We start from the raw sequence: 21,545 nt of genomic DNA, 5'->3' as shown, positions 1-21,545 counted from the left end.
TCTTTTTTCATTCCAAACAGCATAACTCCAATCACAAATACACATTGATATAATAAACTTTTATCAACAATCGTGACATAAACAAATATTTAAATCCTGATGTGAAGTTCCATACGGTTGTGTGAACACAATTACGAATTCAAAATCGTAATTGTATTCACTCAATTCAAATCGTCAATTGATACTTTAACAAAACAATTAACACGATTAACGTTTAACAATTAACGATTTAACATGATGATTGAAAGACTGTTGTATTGGGAAATTATCAATCCCGCGCATTGCATAATCTGTCCACCACCGCATTTGAGGCAGGTTCATAATTCTCATCAAAATCTAAACAGTATTTGTAGAATTTCAATCGAAGCCACATCACTGTTCATATCGTTAAATATTATTCCATCGTGTTTGGAAAAACTGGAAAATTGGGAAAAAAATGGAAAAACAATATATCCTATTTTACTCCAAGGGGACCCAGGATTACCCACCCAAAATATCGTTGTGATGGGTTGAGCCGTTTTTGCGGTACCTTCGAACGGACAGACGGACATTTGGTGAATTATAGTAAGATGGCACTAAATAATAATAAAAAAATTCTCTTCAAGCCTTAAAATACATAGTTTTGTCAGAAAATGGTGGATCGAGACAACATTGACCTGACCTTTTATCAGGGGATTCTTAATTGTGAGATTAAGTGGCTGTGAGTGCTATGTTTTTGTTTGTCATGGTAAAATGTGCATGTTTCATTTATCACTCATTTTAGGGGAACTCAAATGGTTAGTGTCATCATAAAACGTGATGAGATTGTAGATCTGGCGATGATGTCACGGATGACATTTTTGCAGAGCTCCGGCACCTCAAAATTTGGAACTAGACAACTGCCCAATGGGAAACATTCTGCAAGTTGTCCGCAAAAAAGGAAAGTGGAATGATCATAAATTATATTTGGGGTTTCTTACTACACAATCTCAACGCAGATCTGTCAACATGGGCTTTACACAGTTCAAATAAACAATGTCAATATTCAATAACTGCTTAACTATGGGAGGATAAATTTCAAACTTATAACCTTTTCGGCATCCTGATCGTCTCCAGGTCACCTCCTCACCACCTCTTTGTGATTGCTCAGTGTCCCATCCTCCTCCTTTGCTACCACCACAGCTGAGTCCGTGGTTTTGTCCCTTTCCTCGTCTATGATTGTGTCTGGTGTGAGGCACCTAAGATTCATTTAGATTTATTTTACCTCATTCTTTACCTCATTGTATATACAGTCATGTGAAAAAGTAAGTACACCCCATGTAAAGTTTTGACTTTTTCAAAATATTTCAGCATACAGCTATTTGATCTTCATTTCAACAATATTGACAGATAAAGGTGATATAATATAACAAATATCATGAAACATTTACATTTTGTAGTCCATTGTATAATTTAAATAAACATAAATGCAAATTTTGCATGTGGAAAAAGTAAGTACACCCTTGGCTCTAATAGGTGGTATTGCCCCCTTTGGCAGAAAGTAGGCATTTCTTATAACTGTCTACCAGTCTCTGACATCGACTGGGAGAAATATTTGCCCACTCCTCCATGCAGAATTCTTTCAGCTGTGCGATGTTTGAGGGGTTTCTTGCATGCACAGCTCGTTTCAAATCCCCCCCCACAACATCTCGATGGGATTTCGATCCGGGCTTTGACTTGGCCATTCCAGAACCCTCCATTTCTTTCATTTCAGCCATTCCTTGGTGGATTTACTGGGTTTAGGGTCATTGTCATGTTGCATGGTCCACCTTCGGTTGAGCTTCAACTTTCCGACAGATGGCCTCACATTATCCTCAAGCACCCTCTGGTACAATGAAGAATTCATTGTGGATTCTATGATGGTGAGCTGCCCAGGCCCTGATGCAGCAAAGCTGCCCCAAACCATAATATTTCCACCACCATGCTTTACAGTTGGTATCAGGTTCTTGTTTTCAAATGCTGTCTTTGGTTTTCGCCAAACATGTCTTCTGGTACTGTGGCCAAATAGCTCTACCTTTCACTCATCTGTCCAGAGCACATTGTTCCAGAAGTGCTGGTCTTTGCCTAGGTGTTCATTGGCAAACTTTAGTCTTGACCTGATGTTCTTTCTGGACAGAAAAGGTTTCCTCCTGGCACACCTCCCAGGTAGATCAAATTTGTACCGCCTCTCTCATGGTAGACTCGTGCACTTTGACATCAACAGTGGCAAGAGCTACCTGTAGGTCCCGTGATGACATTCTGGGGTTCTTGGAGATATTTCAGCATCTTGCGGTCTGCTCTTGGGCTGCACTTGCTGGGGCGGCCTGGCCTGAACAAGTTGGCAGTTGTTTGGAATCTTCTCCACTTGTAGATGATCTTCCGGACAGTCGAATGATTGATTTCAAATTGTTTGGAGATCTTTTTAAATCCCTTCCCAGACTCGTAGGCATCTATAACCTTCTTTCTGAAGGCCTCAGAGAGCTCTTTTGATCTAGGCATGGTGACGCCGCACACTTCAACAACAAAGAGCAAACCCAACTAAATGTCTGAGGTTTAAATAAGACAGGTTCCTCCAAGATCCTCTCAAACGATGTTCTAATCATTTGCACCTGAGCTGGTGCACCTGATTCTAATTTTAGGTATTTGAAGTAGTGATAAATGTAGGGGTGTACTTACTTTTCCCACATGCGAAATTTGCATTATGTTCATTTAAATTATGCAATGGACTACAAAATGTAAATGTTTCTTGATATTTGTTATATTATATCACCTTTATCTATCAACATTGTTGAAATGAAGATCAAATAGCTGTATGTTGACATATGTTGAAAAAGTCAAAACTTTAAATGGGGTGTACTTACTTTTTCACGTGACTGTAGTTATTGCTGAATTCATCTCTTCCAGTTATTTTGTTGTGTTTGGGAAATAAACCCGTTTAGTTTTAAAAGAGACTGGATAGTGGTGAGACCATGTTGGATGGTTTCGTGTACCACTGGTCTGGTCTCTGATTGTTATCATGCCCATAAAGTTGCTGCAGCTGTATCCAATGAGCTGACTCTCATGATAGAGGTACGACCGGTCAACAAGCGTTTTATGAGACTGAGGATTCTTCACTCTCTGGATGTCATTTCCCTTGTCGCTGTAGATGCCCCGACTGGGGCGAGTGATCTCACGGTGAAGGAGACGTTCTATGCCAAGCTCAAGTCTGTGGTCAATCAGTGCCCCAGGCAAGATACGCTTCATCCCAACTATCACTGATAGGGACGGTTATGAAGCATGTGTTGGTTCCCATGGTCTGGAACTGTGGACCAGAATAGCACTAAGTTCCCTTGACTTTGCGAGATGTTGTGGAGTTAGGGTGGATGGTTTATGATTTCAGCTCCCACAGCCTCATTGCTGGACTTGCTATTCCAACGCTGGTGGTGTGGCGAAGGCGATGGATCGTGTACTCGTTGATGGTCGCTAGAGGTTGGTCCAGAACTGCAGGGTCTACTGGTGTGCTCAGTTCCTCAACACTGATCACAGGCTTGTTGAAAAAGCTCTGAAGTTGCAGCTCAAATCCAGGATAATGGAACCATCCCAGCCAAGGCTGGATGTTGGCAAGCTCAGGGATGAGAGGGTTTCTGAGGAGTTTCCAAACAAGTTGAGTGGGGATTTGGGGGTCTGGATGGTTCAGAGGATCCTGAAGAGTTGTGCAGTGCCTTCAAGACTACCATGCTTGATGTTGCCAGTGATTCTCTTGGAACCCACTGTCAGGCAAAGAGGAACTTTGTCTCCCAAGGAACACTGGATACCATTGACCAGAGTCAGAGGGCCAGGCTTTATAGCAGAAGTGAGCTGTTCAGTGGGCTGAGGTGAAAAACTGTACATTTGCTGAGGGCAGATATGGAAACCTATGTGTGAGAAATCTGTGAAGGGATAGAGCATCACCTGTGGTTGTGATTCTCGTCCAGCTTGCAGAGGAATCCGTGCATTTTGTTCCTCCGAGCCTGTCTCTCGGTGTACTACAGTTAGATTGGAGCGTGGTGAGTTCATGACAGAGGAGTCTGAAGTGAAGACCCGCTGGGCCCAGTTACATTGAGCGACAATACCAAGCTGACCCACCAGCTTTTGAGTTGGATGTTAGGGGTGTTACAATTCCTATTTCTGACCCTCCAATCAACTGTGAACCTTTTTTGTTTGTGGAAACACAGGCTGCAGTGAACCGGTTGAAAGAGGGCAAAGCTCCTGGGATCTGTGGCATCCATGCTGAACTTATTAAGGCTAGTGGAAATGCTGTCCTTCAGTCATTGCATGCAGTTCTGTACTTTGTTTGGATTACAGGCAAAACCCAACTGACTCAAGTACCTGGGAAAGGTGATCGCCAGGATTGCACGAGCTACCGAGTGTTGACACAGCTCACTGTGCCAGGCCAGGTCTTTTCCTCGATTTATGCTTTCTAGGGTTCACCACCATCTACCTGAGCACCAGTGCCCAGCGCAGTCTGGCTTTACATTGAAGGAAGTGGTCAATGATTGAGCGTATTCTTGCTCTCCGGATCCTCACCGAACGCAGGCAAGAATTTCAGCAAGGAAGGCTTGCAACCTATGTTGATCTCCGCAAAGCATTTGATTCAGTGAATCGGGATGCCCTCTGGAGGATTATTGGTATTCGTGGGGTGGCACCAAAATGGATAAATCTGATTTCTGAACTATACTCTAATACTGAGGGTACTCTGAGGTGTCGTGGTTTAATCTTTGACTTATTTTCAGTTGTGACTGGATTTTGTCAGGGGTTTGTAGTGGCCCCCACACTTTTCAGCACCTGTGTGGACTGGATTCTGGGGAGGATATCGGAAAGATCAAGCTGCGGTGCATCATTTGGAAATGTTAAGATCTCTGACCTTGATTTCGTGCATGATGTAGTCATCTTTATGGAGACTCTGGCTGTCCTCATGGGGGTTCTCCAGGTGATGAATGAGGAGTCGGGACTGCTGTAATTACAAGTCCCCTGGGTCAAAACTAAGATCCAGGCTTTCAATGACATCGTGGATGCTGCTATCTTGTCTGTACCTGCTTGGGGTGAGGATGGTAAGGTCAAAGAGAGATTAACTTACCTTGGCAGTGATATTCATGTCTCCACATGTTGTGCGACAGAGTTCAATAGGGGAGTCATGGATTCCCTGGATCATGGGATGGGTTGCTGTCGGTATCTATGTTGGAGGAGGAAGGTCTGAGTCTTTAACTCCTTGGTGCTTCCAGTCTTGCTCTACGGATGTGAGACTTGGAATGTGACCAAGGATCTGAGACGACTTAACTCCTATGGTTCGGAGAATCCTTGGCTGTCGCTGGTCAGACTTTGTGTCTAACGAGCATTTGCTAAGAGAGACTCAGATAGGATTTGTTGCCTGTATTCCCCGTGAGCATCAGCTGCAGCTGAAATGACACGTGCATCGATTTCCAGGCACAGATCCTGCTCACCAGATTCTCTCAGCGAGGGAACCTCGTGAGTGGAGGAGGCCAATGGGCTGACCATATGTGCTTACCAAATGTGCATATGTGCTGACCATATGTGCTTACCATATGTGCTTACCAACAGGCTGACCATATCTCACGGAGATATGGATGTGCCAGGCATCCGCAAGGTAGATGACCAGATGGAAGCCCTGGAGTACTGGCAGAAAGTGAATGTGGCAATGCGCTGCACCGGCGCATGCTCCCATACCTGACCTGACCTGACTATGTTGTACTTAATTATTACTACTTGATGTGGTTCTATCACTGCCAAAGTAAAAACGTTTGCATTAACAGGATAATGTTGTATTCCCTAGGTCCTGCACCTCCATTGAATATCACGGTGGTAGAACGGAATGTTCCGTTTGTCTCCGTAAGATGGACAGCACCAAACGATTCCAACAAAGACAGCTACAGATATCATGTGGAATGGTATCGAAACAGAAGGCTGATGGATTCCACAACTGTATACAACACAGAAGTTACCATCACACGTCTTGCACCTGGAAGGAATTACACATTGACTGTAACTTCCGACTACAATGGCAAATATAGCCAACCTGCAACAATATCTTTCACAACAGGTATTGGCCAATATAATTCACTGCTCAAAATATTTGAGAATGACAGCATTGTCACATACACAATACATTGTTGATAAATTATTATGTTTTGTCCAGAAATATCTTTTCAATGTCTTGTGTTGCATATTTTGTCCATTTAGGTCAATGCTATTCAGATGGTGTTGACAAGCAATAACAGAACACAACCTTTACCTCTTTTACATCTCTGTTGGAAAGTTCAGGTCTCCACATGAAGTAGAAATATTTGATAATATTTTTCAATAATGTTGATTGAAGCTGAACACATTGAGGTATATAAATATAGTCTCTCTTTTATTTTTCCTTCAGGGCCCTGTGGTGGAAAATTGCGAGCAGAAGGCTGGCTCTCATCGCCTGGATATCCTCAGTACATCAATTCAAACACGGACTGTGTTTGGGACATCGAAGCTCCTCTTGGGCACGTTGTGTTACTGACCGTGGTGGATCTGCATTATTATTATAATTATTCACCCTTACAGTGTAACTGGGCCTGGCTTGCTGTTGGATACAATCAGACATCACAGAGAGACATCACAATGTGCCATCATTCAGACGTCGGACGAACAATTGAATCTCCTTCCAACACACTACGGGTATTTTATCAAGTATCAAGTTACTTTTACAGGATGAGACGATTCAACGTCACTTTATCATCACAAGGTAGGACTTTCCTTTTATGCCATTCTTGGCAATGCCACATTCATTGATTTCGGTATGCACCAACACAATATGTGCCCCAGATGTTTTTTATACACCGCCCCTTTCATATTCCATCTCCAGGCGCTGCATGACGTCATCGCCGGGCACTGAAGGGGGCCCGGCGATGACGCACGCTGAAAGGGAGTACTCAGTTTTCACTCCGGTTTCTTTCTTGTTTTCTTTCTTTCTTGTTTGTCCGAGCGATATCTCCACCATCCTTTCAGCTAGGAAGCTGAAATGTTGGCACAACAGTGAGCAAGTGCTTTGGCAAAAATGGTGGTGGTTGAGGAATGCTATTAGCCAATTGATTAAGAAATTATTTTCACAATTATTATTTATTGATTTTAATTATGCAATTAATCAATCAATTATTGTACACCTTTCCCTCCCAATACAGTCTCCATGTGCTGCATAGCGGTATCGCTGGGCACCTCAGGTGCCCCGGCAATGCCGAGCTGGAGGATGTTATATATTTATTTGACACTAGCCGAAACCCGTGGAACATCCACGGAAGGGAGGATGTGGTGTATGGAATAGAGTGTACCATTATGGATGGCATAGGGGATTTGCTTGTCCGAGTAAGAGTTAGGAAGAAAGATGAGAATGAAGAGTGCGTATATGAACAACGTATTTATTGCAATCTACTTAAATGGCAAAGCTACGATATACTTTTGAAAAATGAATGGATTCGTAATAGGAATCGGCATAGCACCACTCTGGGATTGTCCACTCAGTGGACGGCTTGCTGTCGCCTTCGACTAAACCCGTGGAACATCCACGGAAGGGAGGATGTGGTGTATGGATAGAGTGTACCATTATGGATGGCATAGGGGATTTGCTTGTCCGAGTAAGAGTTAGGAAGAAAGATCAATTTTCACTTGTGCAAAAATTCTACTCACAATTACATCGCCTGTGCGTCGGCCTGTGATTGAGCCAGAGAGTTGGCCTGTGAGTCAACTTCCTTTCCAATGTCTGCAAGAATTGAAATACTGATTGTGAATGTGTAAAATTATATGAAAGAAGAACATGCATATCAATAGACGATGCCATCGAAAAGGAGAGCAGCTGTCAATAAAAAAGGATGTCTGACTTATCAATTTGACATTATTGCACAGGAAATGACAAACAAAGAAACAGTTCATTTCCATCGGGTAATATTACGATGAGAGATCAGCCGATACCTTTATTATGTCCATCAGCATCCATGGCACTTAGAAAAAAAAAACCGTGGCATCAGCCAGCCGGAGCCAACTATCACGTACCGTCTCGAAGTCAATGCCATCCTTTTATCTCTTCGTATACAACTCACTGATCAAAACGTCACTCCATTTAACTTTATTAAAATGACGATAAGGACGTGAAACCCGTGGAACATCCACGGAAGGGATATCGTTCGTCTGTTTTCAGCTCGTTATCTTTAAGCTTCCTTACGTCTCGCCACCTGCTACACCTCTCTGAGTTAGGAGGATTAATGCAACGCACCCCGAGTATCGCAACGTCACTCCATTTAACTTTATTAAAATGACGATAAAGACGTTTCCTTATATATCCTAATCTCAAATGTTCAAGGGAATAAAAAAGCTTCCTTACGTCTCGCCACCTGCTACACCTCTCTGAGTTACGAGGATTTATGCAACGCACCCCGAGTATCGCAACGTCAATCCATTTAACTTTATTAAAATGACGATAAAGACGTTTCCTTATACAGTGAAACCTTGACTTACGAGTTTAATTCGTTCTGTGACCGAGCTCATAACTCAATTTGCTCGTTTCTCAAATTAAATTTCCCCATTAAAATGAATTGAAATGCTATTAATCCGTCCCAACCCCCCAAAAACCACACCAATTTTTTTTGTTACGTGTTTTTAAATAAGAAAAATGTACTTTATAAATAACAAATAATGTATAAACAAGCACGACCTTGTATATACTGTACATAATAAAAGAGAATGTAAAGAAATAAACTGGTTTTATTAAGTGTATTTACCGTTATATACGTCCTCCTCGGCATCTTTTTCCAGAAGAGCCCTGTCTCGTCACAGTTGAAGATTTGCTGGGGGATGTATCCTTCGGCTTCTATCAGTTCGGCAAAAGTTATAATAAAATCTTCAGCTGCCTTCACATCCGAGCTTGCTGCCTCACCATGCCTGACGACGGAGTGAATGCCGGTCCTCTTCTTAAAATTATCAAACCATCCCCGACTGGCTTTGAATGACTCTTCCGATGCCTCGTCCGTTGATGTTCCCGCCGTCTGCTGCACCAAATCCCCATAAATGTCTCGTGCCTTCTCACAGATGATGCTCTCGGTCACGGTATCTCCTGCGAGCTGCTTCTCCGTCAACCACACAAACAACAACTTCTCCATCACTTCATGGACAGAGGTCCGGAGCTTTGAAATAATCTTAACGCCCTTGGCTGGCGTTATAGCCTTTATCGACTCCTTCTGCTTCAAAATCGTACATATCGTAGAAGTACTACGATCGTACTGCCTCGCCAAGTCGACAACACGCACACCTCACTCATGTTTTTCGACGATTACGTGTTTTATATCCAAGCTCGCTCGCTCGTAACTCAGATCTCGGCTCGCATCACAAAGCAAAAAATCGACCGAGCGACGGCTCGTATCTCGGAAAACTCGTAAGTTGGTGCACTCGTAAGTCAAGGTTTCACTGTATATCCTAATTTAAAATGTTCAAGGGAAAAAAAAGACCATTTGGTTCACACCACCCATGTTCACACCACTCGACTGTCCAATCAGCGGACGGCTCGCTTCGCCTTCGCCCAGCAGACACCAATACGATGGCGTCGTAAGATGGCGTCGTATTGGCAGTTAATCGGATGCTTTTGGGCCCCAACGTCGGCTAATTCAGATTTTTCGAGTATGTCTGTACGTGATAAACAAAGAGCGCGGTTCGTAGATCGTAAATCCATTAGTGCCGTGGGCATCGGGTCACTGGGTGCGGCGTAAAAGGGATAACAAAGTCGAGTCCTTAGGGTATTATTATATAGATGGGACGGTGAATTTTGAATGGATCTGTACTTGTTGTATTCTTCTTTGATCTTTGTTGCAGTATTTTATTCTAATTTTGGGGTTTGTATTGGACATGTTTCACCTCCTTTCTTGACATCAAAATGTCGACATCACAATTTCAGAAAGGGGATTATGAGTAATGATGAATGGGATGGCAGCCCAAACAGTAACTTTACAGGTGGCTTTGAAAAAAGAAATAATTGATGAGGAAATTCCATTAAAAAAAAATACTTGGTCGAGGTTCGTATAAGAGCTAACACGTAGAACAAATAATAAAGGAAGCAGGAGACAAAAGGAGAAGAGAGGGGAAACAAAACAACAGGAGGGAACAGGGACATCGGGAGATCTGTGAAAGGGAGAGGGCTGGGGCGGGGTACACGGTATAAATAAGATGGACACGACAATGGGATTTCAGGAAAGAAAACATGGAATTTGAAGGAGGTGCATTTGGAGTTGATTAACGGGGGTAGAAAAGATGAAGGATTTGGATGGGGGAAGAATTGAGATGGTGGTGAACATCTGTTTTGAATACCTGGAGGAGTTTGTTCCAGATGCGGGAGAAAAGAGGAATGAAAGAGTGAAGGTGAGCAGAGAGTCTTGATTTTTGCAGTTTAACCAGAAGACGGTCACTGGCAGACCTTGTGCATCCTGCAGGAATATTTGGGGGACAGAGTACAGACAAAACAGGGGGAGCAAGGCCAGAGACGAGTCCATAGAAGGCAGAAAGACCACCAACCTGCCTGCGGTGAGAAAGCGAAAGGTCCTCAGAAGCAGCTTCAACGTGGGAGATTCCAATGATTCTGAAAGCTTGGTTTCAACCGAGTGAAGCCGAGCTAGGTGTGAGGCAGGAGCACCAGCCCAGAGGGGAGAGCAGTATTCCATTGTTTTTATGTGTTTGAAGTGTTCATTGTACATGTTCATTATGTTTGAAGTGTCCACTGAAGGTTGCAGTAAAATATCTCTCACCCCCGTCACATACTCTGGTGACAGGGAGCCAACAATGTATTTGAATCGCAGCAACTCGATCGGAATGTTCTGGGTGTCAAATTGGGCTTTGCTTTGCGTAAACCTCGATGCTGAGACAGATAAATGTCGATGCTGAGAGAGATAAAATGTCGATGCTGAGAGAGATAAAATATCGATGCTGAGAGATAAAATGTCGATGCAGAGAGAGATAAAATGTCGATGCTGAGAGAAAGCTTTTTGGCGACCGTTCACCAACAATTCCAAAACGAGAAGGAAAAATGGCCACCGTTCCCAGTCTTTTGTACGCGTGGCTCTGACATCATCCATGCCATCCTGTGATGGGGGTGAGTTGCTTGAAGGATGAAGTGGGACAAATCGTTGTCGACCCAGGTGGAATTAAAGGAAGATGGAAAAGATATATGGAAATGCTGTTGAATACAGAGAATGAATGGGATGGCAACATAGAGAGTAACCCAGTTTTAGGACCGGCAGAGAAGATAACTGAGAAGGAAGTTGAGGAAGCGATAAAAGCAATGAAGGGTAGAAAAGCGGGAGGGCCGACGGGAGTTGTGGGAGATATGTTGAAGGCAGCAGGAAGTTGGGGTGTGAAGAGAATGACAGAGATCTGTAATCTGGTGGTGAAAGAAGGCCGCATTCCAGTGAATTGGGAACTGAGTACCCTCGTCCCTCTATACAAGGGGAAAGGTGACCCTCTGGAGTGTGGCTCGTACCGAGCGATAAAGTTATTGGAGCATGGAATGAAGGTATTGGAAAGGGTGTTGGAGAGGAGGATAAGGAAGAAAGTGAAGATCGACGAAATGCAGTTTGGATTCATGCCAGGAAGAGGAACGACAGACGTGCTTTTCATTGTGAGGCAGTTGCAGGAGAAGTACATGGAGAAGAGGAAGAAGTTGTTTCTTGGGTTTGTTGATCTGGAGAAAGCATTCGATCGGGTTCCACGCAAAGTATTGACATGGGCATTGAGGAAGTTAGGAGTGGAGGAATGGTTGATCAGAGTAGTGATGGCAATGTACAAAAGAGCGCGCACAGCTGTAAGGACGAAGGACGGGAACAGTGGTGAGTTTGAGGTGAAGGTGGGAGTGCATCAGGGGTCGGTACTAAGTCCACTACTATTTTTGTAGCTGTGATGGAGGTGCTGGCTCAGAACGTAAAGGAGGGTTTACCGTGGGAGTTGTTGTATGCAGTTGATCTGGTGTTGATTGCGGAAAGTATGGATGGACTGAAGGAAAAGATGAACACGTGGAAGGAATGTATGGAGACAAAAGGTCTGAAGGTGAATATCGGAAAGACGAAGGTGATGGCAAGTGGTAAAGCATGTGGTGAGGTGGAAAGAACTGGGAAGTGGCCCTGTGCTGTGTGTAGGAAGGGTGTCGGAGTGAACTCCATTCAGTGTACAATGTGCGCTGAGTGGGTTCATCAAAAATGTAGTGGTCTGAGAGGGTCATTAACCAGTGTGGCAGCTACATTCAAATGTAAGGTGTGCACAGAGGGAGCTGCAGATGGAGGAAATGTTGAGTTGGATCTTGGAGGCGGCGTGAAGCTGGAAGGTGTGAAAACATTTTGCTACCTCGGAGACATGCTGAATGGAGAAGGTGGATCAGACTCGGCAACGGTTGCTCGAGTGAGATGTGCATGGAAGAAGTTTCGGGAATTGAGTGGCGTGCTGATGATGAGGGGAGTGTCGTTGAAGCTGAAGGGAAAGGTGTATGCTGCATGTGTGAGAAGTGTTATGATTTATGGGACCGAGACATGGGTAATGAACGTAGAGCAGCAACGAAGGTTGGAAAGGGTGGAAATGCGAATGGTTCGACGGATGTGCCGAGTATCGTTGAGAGAGAGGAAGACAAATGATGAATTGTGAAAGATGATGGGAATAGAGCCTGTGATTGATGCTGTGAAGAGGTACAGGTTGAGATGGTTTGGTCATGTGTTGAGGAAGGATGAAAGTGACTGGTTGAGAAGAGTGATGGAAATGAATGTAGAAGGAAGTAGAAGACGGGGAAGACCGAGAAAGACTTGGCTAAAGATGGTGGAAGAAGAAATGCGGGCAAGGGGGTTAACAAGGAGAGATGCAGAAAATAGGGCAAAATTTAGAAGATTGTCATGGGGACCGCAAGGCTAACCCCCACTCTAGCAAGGAAAATGGCCTTTTAAAATGCATGTTGTTGTTGTTGTGTTTGCGTAAACCACGGCTGCGAATAATTTGGCTAAAATGTCGGCAGCTTTATTGAAAGCGCTACCATAGATGAAGCTGTTGAGCACATGTGAAGAGCACGGCTGCTTGTTCGTTCCCGATGACTGGTTGTAAGCTTGTAACTCTTTGGCCGTCCATTTGGATTACATCAGGGTCACCAATTTAGCATGGAAGAAAAGGACATCCAAGACGTTCGGATTACATGTCAATTATTTTATTAAGCCTCCACCGTCAAACCACTTGTAACCGTGGGAGATGCTGTACCAGAAATCTTCCAATAAACCAGAGCTCAACCATATTTACATGTTATAAAATCAAAGGCAAAATGATGCCGCTTCAATTCCACTTGTGCCTTCACATTGCATGGTTATTAAAATATAGATGAAAGTTAAATGATGTGTCTACTACCATGGGCTACCTGGCACTGCTCGGGAGGAGGTGGATGGAGAGTATAGCTGGCACTGCCCGGCTGGGTGAGCTTTTCCCAGCAATGGTTTTGGGACGTGTTGGACATGGACAAGCCATGGAGTTATTCGCCTCATGATGGTTACCTTTTGCCTGCAAGTCGACAGCATGCTTTGCCTGACCCGACATCCCAATATATACACTTTATAGCAGCCTTTGCTGGCGTCAAAATGGTTGATAAGACCATTAAGAGGTCGTTTAAAATCCTGCCTATATTCTGAAGTACATTCACCCCTAATTCTGGGCCTCAAGGTGCTCCGTTTTGGCCTCTTTTATTTTAATTTTTAATTTTTTTTTGTATACAGGATCAAGGCTCATGTGAGAGCTAACATTAATGACAGAAAAACAAACGGACACATAAGACAAAATAAAGGGAACGGGAGACAAGATGGGGAGAGATGGGGAAGCACACAAGAACAACATTTGAAAGCAGTGACATCAGGAGATCTGTGGGAGGTAGAGGGCTTGGGGGGAGGAGGCGTGGGAAGGGGGGAGGGGGTGGGAGAGGTAAAAAAATACGTGGACACTGCTAGGACTTCCAGGAAAGAAGTCGGTATTTCAGAAAAGTGGATCTGGGGTGAATTAACAGGGGTAGAAAAGATCAGGGTTTTGGATGGGCGAAGATAAGAGATGGCGGTGAACAGCTGTTTTAAAGACCTGGCGGGATGAGTGGGATTGAAGAGAGAGAGGGAGTTTGTTCCAGAGGTGGGAGTAAAGAGGAATGAAAGAGTGAAGGTGAGCAGAGAGTCTTGATTTTGGCAGTTTCACCAGAAGAGGGTTGCAGGCAGATCTTGTGTGACCTGGGGGAGTATTTGGGGGAAAGACTACAGACAGGGCTGGGGGGCTAGGCCAGAGAGGAGTTGGTAGAAGACAGAAAGACCACCAACCTGCCTGCGGTGAGTGAGTGAAAGGCCCTCAGAGTTAGCTTCATCGCGGGAGATACCAATGATTCTGAAAGCTTTGGTTTCAACAGCGTGAAGCCGTGCTAGGTGTGAGGCAGGAGCACCAGCCCAGAGGGGAGAGCAGTATTCCATTGAGCTGCGGATGAAAGCCGTGTATGTGGTGAGGAGCTCAGGTGTGCCAAGGGTGGACTTCGCACAACGGAGAATGCCCAGTCGGCAACTGGCTTTGGAGGCCATCTTGGAAATGTGTTTTTCCCAGGAAAGATCATGGCAAATTGTGAGACCCAAGAGATTGTTCGGCTGCGGATAATTCGGGGCAGACACATGGGACGCAATGGGACGTCCCATTACAGGGTGACAGATGACCAAACGATCTTTAACTCCAAGGTGTTCAATTCAAAAAGATAGCGGAGAATACGCGTGTGGGGGAGGAGTGGGTGATGGAACCGCGAGGGCTTACCTTCACGGGTCCACCGGCCTTCTTCGAACCTGCGATGATTAACTCAAGCCGACCCGGAATTAAAATGTACAAAAATACCGGCTTTATTAAAGAAATGCCGGTAACAAAATAATGCCCGATCAAATATTATTCCTAAATGGGGCGTCCCCACAAAGACTCGAAAATACAGACAAAGGGGATAAATAATTGAAAGCAATTGCGGATGTGAACTCAATACTCAGCTTTGAGCGACTCCTGAAACCCCGTCAGTCCGAAAAACGGGCCCCGTAGGTCCGTACGTGGAAAAGCGCATGCCTTGGTGCGAAGCGGTGTGCTGAAACAGGCCCCAGTGTGCAACCCGTTCACTCGGCCATCGAGCGCGTAGCAAGCCGGCCGGCTCCGTTCTCGTCGTCCGCTTCACAGAGCACCAACAAACCCAGGCAGGACCCGCCGCTTGCATCAATCACCAGATCGAAAGAAAGAGTGCGTCTTCGCCTTGAAAAACCAGCGCAAGAACCAACCCAACTGTGACCGCTTGCAATGAATTCCAATCGTGCCAGAGCCAAAATGTCCACGTCTGCTCACCACCAAAGCCAGGACCTTAGAGGAAGATGCGCCTGCTCGCGATGAATGTTCCAGGTGTAGGAGCGAAAATGAATGACACTGCTCGTGATGAATCTTCCTCGTGCAAGAGCCAGAATGTCTGTTCCCATTGAAATCCAATCGCGCAAGAGGACAAAATGTGGGGGCTCAAGTCTTTTATACTCAAGGCTCTGACATCATCCGACACAACCCATGCCTGCTCCTATTAGTGGCCACCGCCACATCACTCCATGGTGTCCTGAGCTATCACTGCTCTTCAGGGGGCGTGGCCCCACAGCCTGCCTGCTTGATATGGTGATGTTGCGGCTGGCAGTGCCAGCGGTATTGTTCAACGTCTTGTTCCGGTCACTTTTATTTAGTGTTCTAAATGCACGATTCACTGACTATGTGTGTGTGCTGCTGTGTCATCAGGAACAGAGGAAAAAAACAGGCCCTTACATACAGGGGATTAATTACCTTTACTCCCCAACTAACAAACATAACCCCACCCCTCTCATGGAGACAAAGATACACTTACACGACATACAGTCTAAACGAATTTCCTACTCATGATGCATGGGGTTGCTTCTTCTTCAGGACAGTCGGAGCACGATAATCTATACAATTCTACCTGGCTCGAAGGTAATCATTGTCTACCCCCCACAAACGTAACAGTTAGCTTTCTGAAGAGTAATGTAAGTAAGAGTAAGGTAGTGATCAGATTCAGGAAAGCATTGATTCTTGCATCGATTGGGCAAAAGATTGGCAGATGCAATTTAACCTTTTCTCCGACAGCCTCATCTCAGATCTCGAGCTTTTGATGCAGTCTGGCATCCTTCCATGCTCTCCAAACTGTCTGCCTATGGAATCCAAAGTCAACTCCAGTCTTTGATTACTGACTTTGTCCACTTTCGTAGCATACAGTCACGTGAAAAAGTAAGTACACCCCATGTCAAGCTTTGATTTTTTCAACATATTTCAACATACAACTATTTGATCTTCATTTCAACGATATTGATAGATAAAGGTGATATTGAAGGAGTCCGGACTCCAGCAGAATACGGATAAAAAGATGGCAAGGCACAAACTCGTCCAAGAAGATGTTTATTCGTAAAACCAACTCGGGAACACTAAAAAGCCCGTTTATCGGGCTGCCTTATAAAGCAAAACCAAAAACCGAAACCGAAACCGAAAGCCACGCCTCTCAAGCGAGGCGTGCTTCGGTGGTCACGTGATCCACAGGTGTAGCTCATTATACCCGCACGCGCAGCATGCTTTGGCGGTCACGTGACCAGCCACTCTGGCGCCGTGGATCCCCGCCGGTGACGTCACCGGCTGGAGCAAGGAGATTCTGATGCCGGTGTTGCTTGGGGGACCCATGGGTCGCTACACACGCCCCCCCCAGAATGGACTTGGTCCAGGGAGGTCAACCTGAGGGGGGTCCGGATGACCTGACTGAAACGACCCCTGGCCGGTCGCGGGGGGGGTGGGGGGGGGGGTCCGGTGTGGTGGTGGATGGTCGGACGGGGGGTGTAGTGGATGGGGGGCGGCCGCGCCACGGTGGCAGAGCCAGCCATGGTGGCTGGCCGACGTCCATGTGGGCCGGTTTGAGGCGGTCCAGCGAGATCCGGTCCGCCCGGCCGTCGATACTGACGATGAAGGACTTGTTGACCCGGCGTAGGACCTGGAAGGGTCCGTCGTAAGGTGGCCGGAGCGGCCCCCGGTGCGCGTCGTGGCGCACAAAGCCATACTCCGCCGTGCGGAGTGCTGGGGGGACGTAGGAGTGGGGGTTGCCGTGGCGGGACGTTGGCACCGGGGCGAAACGTTGGGCGGCCTCCTGGAAGTCCGTGCGCTGGCGCGCGGCGGACCAGGAGCTGGTGGCGTCGGGCACGAACTCGCCCGGGATGCGGAGAGGCTGGCCGTACACCAGCTCGGCGGTGGATGCCTGGAGGTCCTCCTTGGGGGCCGTGCGGAGGCCCAAAAGGACCCACGGGAGCCGGTCGGCCCACCCGTCGTCCTGGAGGCCGGCCATGAGTGCGGCCTTCATGGAGCGGTGAAACCGCTCACACAACCTGTTGGCTTTGGGGTGGTAGGCCGTGGTGCAGTGCAGAGTGACTCCCAACGAGCGGGCGACCGCGCCCCAAAGTTCGGATGTGAACTGTGGGCCGTTGTCGGATGAGATGTCCGCCGGTGCGCCGAAGCGCGCGACCCAGGTGGCGATGAACGCCTGCGCCACGTCGGCGGTGGTGGTGGAGGTGAGGGGCACGGCCTCCGGCCACCTGGTGGTCCTGTCCACCATGGTGAGCAGGTGGGTGAACCCCCGCGATAGGGGCAGGGGACCCACCAGGTCCACGTGGACATGGTCGAAACGCCACTCGGGCACGGTAAAAGGAGCCAACGGAGCCAGGGTGTGACTGTGGACCTTGGCAGGCTGTGCAGGCGTTGGCCCAGTCGCGGACGTCTCGTCGCAACCCGTGCCAGACGAAGTGTGCCGACACCAGCTTCTGGGACGCCTTCCGGCCTGGGTGCGAGAGGTGGTGGAGGGAAGCGAAAATGCGGCGCCGCCAGGAGACCGGCACGACGGGGTGCGGTCGGCACTGGGAGACGTCGCAAAGCAGGACCGTGCCCGCGAAGGGGACGTCAGCCAAGCGGAGGCCCGTGTCTGCCACCCTGAGCGCCTGCCGTCGGTGGTCTGGTCCGTCGCCATCAGGGCGAAATCCACGCCGAGGTGGACGGCGTTGGCACTGGCCCGAGAAAGGCAGTCGGCCACGGTGTTGTCTTTCCCAGCGACGTGCCGGATGTCCGTGGTGTATTCCGACACGGCGGAGAGGTGGCGCTGCTGGCGGGCCGACCACGGCTCCGTGACCTTGGCCATTGCGAAAATCAATGGCTTGTGGTCGACAAAGGCCGTGAATGGGCAGCCCTCCAGGAGGTGGCGAAAATGGCGGACGGCCAGGTACAGCCCGAGGAGCTCGCGGTCGAACGTGCTGTACTTCAGCTCGTTGGGCAGGAGTTGCCGGCTGAAGAACGCGAGCGGCTGCCAGGCCCCGTTCACCCATTGCTCATGGACCCCACCCACAGCGTAGTCGGAGGCGTCCGTGGTGAGGGCGATGGGGGCATGGGGTACCGGGTGGGCCAGCAGCGTGGCGTTGGCGAGGGCCCGTTTCGCGCCGGCAAAAGCCGCGTCCATGTCCGTGGACCAGACGACATCGTGCTTCGCCGGCTGGCCTCGGAGGGCGGCGTACAAGGGCCGCATGAGTTGCGCCGCTCGGGGCACGAAGCGGTGGTAGAAGTTCACCATCCCGAGGAACTCCTGCAGCGCCTTGACGGAGCGGGGGCGTGGGAAAGCGGCGATGGCCTCGACTTTGGCTGGCAGCGGCACAGCGCCTTGCCGGGTGATGCGGTGGCCCAAAAGGTCGATCGTCGCCGCACCAAAGTGACATTTGGCCAGGTTGACAATCAAGCCGTGCTCGCTGAGGCGGCCGAAGAGCTTCCGGAGGTGGAGGAGGTGCTCGGCTCTGGACATGTTGGCGACGAGGATGTCGTCCAGGTAGGTGAAGAGGAACGGCAGGTCGCGCAGCACGCCGTCCATCAGGCGCTGGAACGCCTGCGCCGCGTTTTTGAGGCCGAATGGCATCCGGAGGAACTCAAAGAGGCCGAAAGGTGTGATCACGGCCGTCTTCGGGATGTCGGCCGGGCGGACGGGCACCTGGTGGTACCCCCGAATCAGGTCCACTTTAGAAAAAATGGTCCGCCCCGCCAACCGGGCGGAAAAATCCTGGATGTGCGGGACGGGGTACCTGTCGGGGGTAGTGGCGTCGTTGAGGCGGCGGTAGTTGACGAGACGCCGGCGTTTCACGTCTACCAGCAGCCCGTGGGCGCACAAGAAATCGGCCCCGAGCAAAGCCATGGGGATGTCCGCCATCACGAACTCCCAGTGAAAGAGCTGGCTGCCGAAGCGGAGGGCGACGGTGCATGGGCCGAAAGTGCGGATGGCGGAGCCGTTGGCCGCGACCAATGGGGGGCCGCAGACGGCGGCCCGCCTCTCCTCCGCTGAAGCAGGAATGACGCTCAGCTGGGCGCCGGTGTCGCATAGGAAGCGCCGCCCCGACGCTCGGTCCGCGATGAACAGCAGGTTTCCGGAACGGCCGGCGTTCATTGCTGGGAGGGAACGCCGGCTCGCCCATTTCCCGGGGTCGAACATGCACGGGGGTCGGCATGATCGGGCCTGCCGCCCGAACCTGGCATGGAAATAGCACCAGGCCGGGTCCGGCGGGGGCTCTGGTCGACGCGTCGGGACCGGGCGACGCGGCGTCGCCGCTGCCAGTCGTGCCGGCCCGGCGGTCTCCGGGAAGGAGACTGCGTCGCGGGCGTCAGGCGGGTGGGCGGGAAGGCTCCCGGCCGCCACCCCGACGAGCTGGCTCGCCGCTCCGGCGAGCTGGCTTGCCGAAGCGATCTTGTCGGCCTCCTTGGCGAGGTCGCGGGGGTTTACGATGGTCGTACCTGCCAGGGCGACCCGTACCGGGGCCGGGAGCTGGCGAAGAAAGAGCTCCTGAAACAGGAAATCCGAGGGGTGCTCGCCGAGCAACGCGAGCATGTAGTCCATGCGCTCGGACGGGCGCGTATCGCCGAGCTCCGGTAGGTCGAGCAGGCGTCGTGCGCGCTCAGCCGGGGAAAGGGCGAATGCGCCCAGCAGAAGTGCCTTGATGGCGTCGTACTTGCTGTCAGCGGGCGGGTACTGGAGGAAGCTCAGGCAACGGGCGGCGGTCGCGGAGCCGAGCGCGGCGACCACGTAATGGTAGCGGGTGGCGTCCTCCGTGATGCCACGCAGGGCGAACTGGGAGTCTGCCTGCGTGAACCAGACGGCGGCATGTGCTTCCCAGAAGGTGGGCAGCTTGAGGGACACTGCGGTGTCCATTGCCGTGTTGCAAATTCGGGGTCACCAGTGAAGGAGTCCGGACTCCAGCAGAATACGGATAAAAAGATGGCAAGGCACAAACTCGTCCGAGAAGATGTTTATTCGTAAAACCAACTCAGGAACACTAAAAAGCCCGTTTATCGGGCTGCCTTATAAAGCAAAACCAAAAACCGAAACCGAAACCGAAAGCCATGCCTCTCAAGCGAGGCGTGCTTCGGTGGTCACGTGATCCACAGGTGTAGCTCATTATACCCGCACGCGCGGCACGCTTTGGCGGTCACGTGACCAGCCACTCTGGCGCCGTGGATCCCCGCCGGTGACGTCACCGGCTGGAGCAAGGAGATTCTGATGCCGGTCTTGCTTGGGGGACCCATGGGTCGCTACATTATAACATAACAAATATCATGAAACATTTACATTTTGTAGTCCATTGTATAATTTAAATGAACATAAATACAAATTTTGCATGTGGAAAAAGTAAGTACACCCCCACATTTATCACTACTTCAAATACCTAAAATTAGAATCAGGTGCACCAGCTCAGATGCAAATGATTAGAACATCGTTAGAGAGGATCTTGGAGGAACCTGTCTTATTTTAACCTCAGACATTTAGTTTGGTTTGCTCTTTGTTGTTGAAATGTGCGGCGTCACCATGCTGAGATCGAAAGAGCTCTCTGAGGCCTTCAGAAAGAAGGTTATAGGTGCGTACGAGTCTGGGAAGGTATTTAAAAATATCTCCAAACAATTTTAAATCAATCATTCGACTGTCTGGAAGATCATCTACAAGTGGAGAAGATTCCAAACAACTGCCAACTTGTTCAGGCCAGGCCGCCCCAGCAAGTTCAGCTCGAGAGCAGACCGCAAGATGCTGAAAAATCTCCAAGAACCCCAGAATGTCATCACGGGACCTACAGGTAGCTCATGCCACTGTTGATGTCAAAGTGCATGAGTCTACCATTAGTAAAGAGGCTGCACAAATTTGATCTACATGGGAGGTGTGCTAGGAGGAAACCTTTGCTGTCCAGAAATAACATCAGCGCAAGACTAAAGTTTGCCAATGAACACCTAGGCAAAGACCAGCACTTCTGGAACAATGTGCTCTGGACAGATGAGTCAAAGGTAGAGCTATTTAGCCACAGTACCAGAAGACATGTTTGGCGAAAACCAAAGACAGCATTTGACCACAAGAACCTGATACCAACTGCAAAGCATGGTGGGAGAAATATTATGGTTTG

The 21,545-nt window shown here is 48.6% G+C and overlaps 1 protein-coding gene across 1 annotated transcript in view; it reads left to right on the top strand.

Annotated features, from left to right (window-relative positions):
* The first annotated feature begins 5,775 nt into the window (after nucleotides 1–5,775).
* Nucleotides 5,776–21,545, top strand: part of LOC137424495 (receptor-type tyrosine-protein phosphatase H-like) — a 398,906-nt gene continuing 383,136 nt past the window's right edge. The window contains exons 1-2 of the mRNA XM_078775524.1: nucleotides 5,776–6,073; nucleotides 6,401–6,751. Coding sequence (XP_078631650.1) covers nucleotides 5,791–6,073; nucleotides 6,401–6,751 — 634 coding nt within the window. The 5' untranslated portion in view covers nucleotides 5,776–5,790. The remainder of the gene's footprint in view (nucleotides 6,074–6,400; nucleotides 6,752–21,545) is intronic.

Source organism: Myxine glutinosa, chromosome 4 (assembly GCF_964187855.1).
Source record: "Myxine glutinosa chromosome 4, kmMyxGlut1.1, whole genome shotgun sequence".
Classification (NCBI taxonomy): Eukaryota; Metazoa; Chordata; class Myxini; order Myxiniformes; family Myxinidae; genus Myxine; species Myxine glutinosa.
This window is presented reverse-complemented; position numbering and strand designations above follow the sequence as displayed.